The sequence below is a fragment of the Solenopsis invicta genome, chromosome 7 (assembly GCF_016802725.1).
Source record: "Solenopsis invicta isolate M01_SB chromosome 7, UNIL_Sinv_3.0, whole genome shotgun sequence".
In the NCBI taxonomy this organism is placed as follows: Eukaryota; Metazoa; Arthropoda; class Insecta; order Hymenoptera; family Formicidae; genus Solenopsis; species Solenopsis invicta.
In genome coordinates, this window is record NC_052670.1 from 17,907,421 (window position 1) to 17,916,967 (window position 9,547).

Below are 9,547 nucleotides of genomic sequence, written 5' to 3' on the forward strand. Positions count from 1 at the left end.
AAAAAAAAATATATATATATATATATATATATATATATATATATACATATAACAAAGTGAAACATTGTTTCTTATGGGTTTTTATCCCGGATTGAAATATGACTTTAGTTTTCGTCTAGTACGAAAACTCCCCGAAATAGATGGGGTTGAAGTGACACGTGACATTGCCTTTCACGGATCGAGACGTTTTTCTACTGAAAATCTTCTTGCTTCTTACAGATTGAGGTGCTTTTTTAATGTGAGTCCCCTTGCCACTCATAGATTGGGGTGCTTTTTTCATGTGAGTCCCCTTGTCTCTCACAGATTGGGGTGCTTTTTTCATGTGAGTCCCCTTGCCTCTCACAGATTGGGATGCTTTTTTAATGTGAGTCCCCTTGCTTCTCACTATGCAGGTTGTTTTGTGAATCGTGATAGATACATTGCATATTGCAATATACCCTGACTGGAAATTGTGCGATTGCACTTACATGTATGCGTAGAACATATATTAGTTCGCGATTAACAAATTTTGAGCTTCTGAATCGATAATGCTGTCTTTAGTTTTCCAATTTTTATTTTGTCTGATACTACCTATAAACGGGTCAGAAGAAATCATTAATTTGTGTATTAAGTCAAAATTAGTAGCATATCGATTACATTTTCTGGTATTATATTCTTGAAAGCGTTTAAAATCTTTGTTCCTCGCTTCTTGAGCTTCTTCTGTCAATTGACCAATAGGAAGAAGAGCCGATCTAATAACATTTCCGCCATGCACTAATATTTTGTGTACTGATGAAGGCATATAGTACCAAGGATATAGATTTACGTAAAGCTTTGCTGTTTCTAATGCATATGTTTCAAATTTACAAGAATCAATTTTGTTCCCGCAAGCCATTGTCTGGAGAATAATACCAAACCTCTTTATCAGGATTTCATTAATGCCCGTAATCATTCATGTTAATTGTGGATCTCGAAAAAATCTTCGTGCAGTATTGCCGTCGTTTGATGTTCCAGAACCATGTTTCGGTACATCTACAATTAAACCCATATGTTCTTTAAAACCTCTTCGGATTCTTTGTTTTGCATTCTTCATTTGATTTTTCTCTTCGAGTGTTTTTGCTGTCCATTTTTTAAATTTTAGGCGATACGCTATATGAAGAAGGCATTCCATAAAACGTATCCACGCGTGTAAAGTGGAAAGACCAAATTGGAAATTGGCAACAATCTCATTTTTTTGCCTTACTTGATCCAAATTATTCATCTGAGAAGGATTGGCTCCACATATATAGCACGTTGCTGTTGATATAGTATTAGAGAGAGCTTGGCAAACTTTGCCATCTACCATTGTGAGCAACATTTTATGATACACCAAGCAATTAATACCATTTATTACAATAGATGTTGGTTCAAGATTATCAATTTCATCTTCTAAAGCTCTCACTTCTGCCCTAGTTTTATCTGGCGTTTCTTTCGCGTATTCAAATAATATTGGTCTACAATACCTTGGAGAAGCAGGATGAGGATTATTCCATAATATCGAAGATTCAGATTTCAAACAAATTGGAACCATTGAAACCATGAAAATACTTTCATCCGATACATGATCATCAGAGAATTTTTGTTTATATTGACTCTGATCAGATGCCCCATCACAGCCCCATTTGGTGATTAATTTTGTGTAATTGTAACGACACAGACTGCTCTTTTTTAAAATCGGCAACAACATTTTGAATTTGCAATATTCGTGATGCTGTATGGTCTAATAAGGCTTGCAATTTAATTTTAGCACCCTTTTCCGTAATATTAAATGCTGATTCTGCAGGGTAGCATTGTTTTTTTGCAAAAGAAAGTTGTTTGTATGGAACCAAAATATCAATATTTCGCTGTTTTGTTTGTGACCGAATTGTTTCATATTGATATTTTGTCAGTTTCACATCTTCTATCAGTGCTATAGCTTCATTTTCTGAGAATGAAACTATGTCATTTTCTTTTAAGCTTGCAATGTCATCATCATTTTTAAGCAATAGGTCGGTTATCATCTTTGCTAATTTCTTTTTGCCACTATTGCGCAAGTTTTGTAAAAAGGCAAGTTCAATTTCAGTTTCCGAATATTTTTCACAAATTAATTGAATTTTTCTTTTTTTTTTGTCGATGTAGAGCATTCTTCAAAATCGTCCCGAAATCGTCTTCCGCATTTTATAATTTCAAAATTTGCAATAAAATAGGATTGTAACCAAACTATATTATTTTTTTCATATACTTTATCTCGATAAAATGCTGCTTTTCTTCTCCTTTCAAATGTAGGCATAAAATAACGACAAAGCTTGTCGCGTACGACACCGATTTTTTCATCATTTAGATCGAACTTTGTTCGAACATAATTTATTAATAAATCTACATTAGCCTCCTTGTTCTCGAGTAAAATATCAGAGAAAATTTTATTCTTAACTTTAACGTTATTCATTATTTTTAATTTAAAAAAAGGAACTGTGTTAACAACAAAACTAAGTTTTAAAAAACTATAATCTAAGCTAAAAGAAAATGTAAGTGTAAACTAAAATAGCTTATATAACTATAATGAAGAAACAAAGACTTAAAAGCTACGATTTACAAACTAAATTATCAATTACTAAATTTTCAACGAAAATGGATTACTTTTAAGAAATTAGCAATAATTAAATTTAAAAATTATATATATTTTTTATTACATAATAATTTCAAAATCACTTTTCATACAAATATCTCTACATTGGCAGCCCAATAGAAATTCATTCGATGCGATATTAGATTGCAAGTCTGCAGGCAAAACAAATTCGTGGACGTGAACCGCATGAACGTGTGTCTTTTGTCCTCTATCCTTCGCGTCCGACTTCTCCCCCACTCTTAAATCCTTTAGTGCTGCTCTCTGGTTGGAAGTTTTGGTACGCACGCGTGCGCGCGGACGCGAAGAGATAGAAATCTATACGAAAGATCTATACGAGTTTGTTTTGTTTCCTTCGAAAGGAGAAGAATGGCAGCATTTTATCAAGATAAAATATATGAAAAAAATAATACAGTTTGGTTACAATCCTATTTTACTACAAATTTTGAAATTATAAAATGCGGAAGACGATCTCGAGACGATATTAAAGAATGCTCTACATCGACAAAAAAAAGAAAAATTCAATTAATTTGAGAAAAATATTCGGAAACTGAAATTGAACTTGCCTTTTTACAAAACTTGCGTAATAATGGCAAAAAGAAATTAGCAAAGATAATAGCCGACCTATTAAAAATGATGACATTGAAAGCTTAAAAGAAAATGACATAGTTTTATTTTCAGAAAATGAAGCTATAGCGCTGATAGAAAATGTGTAGTTGACAAAATATTTTTTATGATGTTTGTTAATAATATTCATTCATCTTTCCACCGAGATATCATGTGTTTAAACGTTAATGGCACATGATAAGTATACAATATAATAAATATAATAACATTAAAAAAATAAAATATAAAAAATAAAATACAGCCACAACAAGAATAAAGAGATATGGTCAAAAATCGTAGAAATTTGCATTTATTTTTGTATAATTTGTTTATAAAGAAAATAATTATTATTAATTTTGCTTACTTTTACTCCACGTAACATATGTTTATATGCACGAATAAAAAATGAACATGTAGGGATTCCAAAATAATATCCATAATTGCTATCATTATACGTGCGTATGATTGCAAAAATAATCTATTTTTTTAAATTACATACTTCATTTGTATCTCTAAGCAATATTCGTGGAAGTAATTTTATGGCTTGACATTAATTATATGCATTTACAAGTGATTATTCAAATTTTAAACGATAATGTTCATAACATTAACGTTTTCTTATACTTAAACGTGAATAAAAAAAAAGGGAAAAAGTTTTTTCAAAAACCGCCATGACAGACTTCTTGAAAATTTTATAAACATTAATTTAAAAAAAAAATAATTAAAATCGGTTGAGTAGTTTCGGCTGAATGTTATTTTGAACGAAAAATCTTATTCTGCCCCACTGTGCGTCGCCCCCTTCCTCCCGACCATATCGGAAAAGGAGGAAAGCGATGGAACGTAGAACACGTGGGACCTCCCACCGTTCCTGCCGAGAGCCCAGCATACGGAACCGAAGCAGGACGGGGAGGGGGGTGCCCACGGGGGCTACAGCCCCGGAGATGCCGGGCGGGGGAAACCTCTCAGTAGGCCACTCCCCCGCCCACCACGAAGCCGGTGGAACCAGCTAACAGAAGGGGGGGGGGATGTGACCGGACGAACGAATGTTAATTTCCGAATTTTCACTTTACAGGTTATTTCACCTACCTTTAAGATGAATCCTGCGTGAATTTCACGGTCGCCAGGTAATTTGACCTTCTAATTACCAAGGTGAAGTATGAAATTGTAGTTTCTTTCTGTTTCAGGAATCCTCGTACGTGATTGGCCAGGCTCGTCCTTCCTGTCAACGGTCGTCGTGGGATTGATTACGCCGCTGCGTAATGTTCGTCGGTACACAGGTAAGTTTATTATTTCGTTTTCGTGCACTGAGTTCAATGTTTATGCACTTCTTATTTCAGGTAATGACATGTGGATGGGATTTATCGATGCCGGTTGCGCAAATCACTTATGCCGAGTTACATAAAGTAATGTTTATTGCACACATATGATAATAAAGAAAATAAAAGTACAATTAGTCTCTAGTCACTATCACTACTGTCCTTAATGAATAACTTAACTGTTCGCGTCGCGCGCGAGATGATGCAATGTTACATCATACCACGTATGCCCGGTGGCATAGGTGTGTCTCTGAGCTCGGTCTGTAACCGACTGACTGTCAATATGGCGACCATGGTGGAAGTATTACATGGTGTGTGCAAAATCCGCAAACCACGCCCCTTTTTCGCTTCGGATACCGCTCAGACCCCAGGTGTACCAACTTCGAAAAATTAAATGTTTGATAATATCAGGTTACTACAACTGTTATGATTGCATCTTTGTCGCACTCTGCTATATGTTCGTTGTGTCCTTTTCTCTGAAAGAATTGCAGTTTGTATCGTTTGTAGTACGCGTGATTTCGAGAGAAGTACGTAATTTGAGAGATTTTATGTGAAATTTAGTGATGGTGCGTCGGTGCATCGTAAAATAAATAAGAAGCAATACTTAAAAAATGATGAAAGGAGAAAAAATAAAAAAATGAAAAAATTATTTCCGCAACAAAAACATAATTTTTGCAACAAAAAATAAACATAGTCCAACTTTTGGTGACTTAGTCAACGATTTGCGAAAATTTTTAAAGAAAAACTGATCCTGCTTCCTTTAGAGTGAGATTATCTCAACAAGACTGCAGACTTTCGTGATAGATGAGCAACCTATACTAGTCAAACTTCCACAAAAATTAATCAAAGTTTGTAAAATATCAATTTTACATTTACTCGCGGCATTTTGTGCGAATCAAGTAAAACGATCGCGACTTTTCAAGCGGAACGATTTTAAGAATTTTATACATTACTCGCGGCATTTTATGCGGATTTAGTAAAAAAATCGCGACTTTTCAAGCGGAGCGGAAGGAAATCTAGGAAAAGCACTATATATAGTGCAGTTCGCGGCCTTATGGCGGTTCGAACTAATTTGGGAGATAATTAACTGAGAATTCTTTAAAATTAAATTTTTGTATTTGTTTTTTCTTTTTATATATTGAAAGAGACCTTTAAAGAGTCATTTCATTGAATTTTATGTAATTTTATTTGAAGCCTTTCCAGTTTAATTTATGTTAATATATGAACAAACTTCTTCAATTATTGTAAAATATTAAAAAATATTACTTACATGCAAATCACACTCTTCCTTCTGTTCGAGGCTCTCGTACGATATTCACGTATGCGATAAAAAAAGACCGAGTGAATACAACATGATATGCGTGCAACGAAGACAGCTACATTCAGTTGTAACAACTTTGTGGAATTAAATAAGATTGGTACACCTGGGGTCGGAACGGTCAGAAAACAAGCGAGAGAGCAAAGACTTAGAGAGAGATGCTTGCAAACTGCACACACCATGTTACTTCCACCATGATGGCGACGCTTGGCTTCTCTCGTCGAGGCCCCTATTTCGGACGCCGCCATGTATCGCTCCGCCAAGATGGCGGTACTACCACAAGTGAGCGCGGGAAGGCGCATTTGAACTTGTGGTATTTTAACAAGCTATGATTAAATTTTAATATAATTAACAATGCGAATATTGAAATAATAATTAAAATTAATTGTTTTGCTAATAATATATGTGTCTCGTTTGATTGCGTGTTGTTAGACATCTTAACCTAGTTTATGGTATACTTTATGTTTATAATTGTGGTTATAATTATAATTGTGTATTTTAGAATGATAATAAAATAATACTGGCTACAAAATAATAATAATAAAACTAAAGTAAGATTAAGAAGAGATCCTTTTGAAGTTTTCTTGCCCGTGTCATGTAGCGTTAGATTCCCGTCTTGTTGTCATCCGGGATTGCTGTGTCCGTGGGCGCAACCGCTGTCTCCTCTACTTCTTTTGTGGATTCCTCCGTCTCCTGGTTGCCGCTGCCGCTCTGGCTGTCATCTTGCGGCTTTACCTGGTCCGGGATTGTCTCATCAATTGACTTTCCTTGTTCTGGCACCTCGTATGTACTTTCCGGCGCCATATTCAGGTTAGGTGATGTCTCAACGGGGGGCTCCCCTTCCCATGGGATCCTCTGAAGTGCAACCACGGGATAATTTTCCCGCGGTTGCAATTTTCCCGCCAAATCTGCGTTTGAGCTTGCTTGAACGCAGATTTTTTGTTGTTTCGTGGTTGAAAAATTGTTATTTATTATAGTATATTTGCCTGTCCTTATTTCCTGGCTCAGGATTGTGGGTATAACCTTTTTCTTCTCAAATCTTCCTTGTTCGTTTCGTTTTCGAGCTTTAGCTATTTTTGATTTGGCCTCTGATTTTATTATTTTTTGTTTTTTCTTACCGGTGGGTGTGTTTTCGTTACTGGCGGTGCTTTCGCTTGATGTGGAATTTTCGTGCTTATTCCTCTTCTTATTTTTCGGAGACTGCGTTGGAGATTCCCAGTCTGATTGTTTTTGTGTACGTACGTTGGTCAAAAATGTTATTGTTTGTTTTGTTGTTGATTGTACAGCTACTTCGGCGCTTGTTGTGGGTGAGTCTTCCACTTGTAACTGTTCCTCCTCGTTTGTGGTGTATTGTTCTCCCAAACCGTATATTTTTGAAGCGGTGTGCTTTTTGAGTTTGTATTCGATGATACATTCTCTTGATCTGGGGTTTTTGTTTTTCCTTATGTCTGTAATATTGATTACCACATTTACTTTATAATTTGATTGGTCCTTGTCGTCGTTTACCGTGAAGTTGTCGATGAACGTGGTTTTTTCCTCGTCCTCGTTATAATAATTTTTTATCATTTGGTTGTACTGTTTTTCTAACCTCTCTTCTTGTATTCGTATCGCGTCACTTACTTCGTCATTGAAGTCGACAGGCGATGTTCGGTTTAAAAATTCGGTTCCCGCACTGATTCTTTGACGCTTGGCGGCGAAGATTTTCTTCCACGCCTTTCGCCTTTCCGCTTCTTGCATTATCTCTTCTTCTCGTTCAGTTAGCGCGTCATACCATTGTTTTTCGTATGGCAGGTAGGGTTCCATGTTGTGGTTTTGTTTTATTAAATTGGCTGTGTTAATCAGCTCACTTGACGTTTTCACGTTACCTCGTGGCTTGGTCAGCTGATTGTGGTTGCGTTCGCGCGTTTTGTCATATGGGCGCGTTCCACAATTGTTCGTATTTTGTCCTAGTGACTTTTTATGGCTGTTATCGCATGACATAGTATGATCGTGCGATTTAATGTTTTGATTCGCAATTTTAGCGGATATTGTTGATTCAATTGATGAATCGTTGTTGATCTGCGTAAGAGATTCAGTTTTAAGTTGATTTAATGTACTCGGTTTGTTCTTTCGTGGGCCGATTTGCGTTTTAGCTTTATCGATTAAGCTCTGCAATTGGTTTTGCAGGTTTTGAATGTTGTTGCTTATTGATTGTACTTGTTCCTTTATTATTGTGGAACTTGGTTCATTTCTCGTAAGAAATTCGTTTTGTGGTGCGTTTGCATGTACTTGGTTTACATGTAATGCAGTTTCTGCGTGGTTTTGTTTGCTTTTCGCTATATTTATTATATTTAATGTGTCTACCTCACTTTTCTTTAGTGTGTGGGTTTCATTTGACACTATTTTGTGTTTTTGTCTGTTTTCATTGACCGACCTTACTTTTTCTTTTTGTTTCAGGTTGGATGGGTCTTCCTGGGTGGGAATTGGTTCCACGGTCCTTATTGTGGTTTCCCTGTGATAATCTTCATCTTTTGTGGTAAGTATATTGGTTTTTGTTATGTTCTCGTTTTCTGACTTTATTGTTGGGTCATTAACGTTAATTACTTTCAAGATTTGGACTTCTTCTTCGTCCTGGTGTATTAATTCGATGGCATTTGTAGGAATTGTTACCATCTTTCGTTTTTTGAGATTTTTCGTGGTTGTCTCATTATTTGTGGTATGTTTATAAACTTTTGTGTGTGATTTCAATGTTTCGACATCTTCTCGTGGTCTCTTATTGTTTTTGTTGATATATGTGCCGTTTATCGCAATTTTCCTGCGAATTGGCGTTATAGTGCATTCCGGAAAATTAAATTGTTCCGTAGGTTCTTCTTTAATGGTAATTGTGCACAAGCGATATTCGCTTTCTAGCGTGGTATGCGTAGTTCCGCCCCTAGTTGAATATCTTGTTGCTCTTATTCTGGCTTGAACACGGTCGTCCTGGTAGGTTTCCTCGTGTTGATTCGGCAAATTTGCCATTAATTGTGTTAATTGTCGACTCTGTGTCGCTATACTGCGGTTCTGTGGTTGAATCATCGTGATTCTATCTTCTTGATCACCATCTTGTGGCTCTTCGACAATATAGTCGTCTTCTTCTTCTTGCCATTGCGGTATTTCGTCTAAGAATAGTCCTCCCCTGGGATCGTATTCAGTGAAATGTTCTTCCTGGGAAGAATTTTCTGATTCGTCAGGGTATTGTTGGTCTTCCTGCGAATATTCTTCGATTGGCTCATGTTCGCTGATGATTTCGGAATCATGCAGTGTTTGGTTTGTGGTTTTATCCACAATTTCATCATCCTCTTCGAGGTATTGTTCCGCCTCTATGGGTTCGTAGTCTTGCTCGTACTCTGCGGTATCGGATGGTTCGTAGTTTGAATGCTGTTCGTCAACTTCCGGTTCGGAGTAATATTCTTCCTCCTTTGGAATATATTGTTCGTCATCTTCGTCGGAATTATATTCGTTATCTTGATCCTCTGGTAGATATTCATCCGGATCGTATTCGTCTTCTTCTAATTGGTCGTCTTGTGGTAATTCTTCATCAAGACTCTCGTATCTTTCATCGTAATTTTGTGAACCGCCTTCGGCATCTAGGTACTCGCTCGTTTGTGGTGAGTCCTGCTCGGGTTCGTCTATTTGTTCGTCTAGGATCTCCTGTCGTGGCTTCATGTG

General features: G+C 36.4%; 1 protein-coding gene across 1 annotated transcript; it reads right to left on the reverse strand.

The window, feature by feature from the left end:
• Positions 1-4,983: 4,983 nt before the first annotated feature.
• LOC105200589 lies at positions 4,984-8,637 on the reverse strand. The gene is made up of 2 exons (XM_039452122.1): positions 5,813-8,637; positions 4,984-5,018 (listed from the first exon to the last, which is right to left on the reverse strand). Exon 1 carries the CDS (start codon positions 8,510-8,512, stop codon positions 6,464-6,466), a length of 2,049 nt encoding a protein of 682 aa, XP_039308056.1. The 5' UTR covers positions 8,513-8,637; the 3' UTR covers positions 4,984-5,018; positions 5,813-6,463.
• Between the last annotated feature and the right edge of the window lie 910 nt (positions 8,638-9,547).

Excerpts from the sequence above, each read along its gene's own strand:
- LOC105200589 (XM_039452122.1), bottom strand. The coding sequence starts at position 8,512 with ATGGTAACAATTCCTACAAATGCCATCGAATTAATACACCAGGACGAA.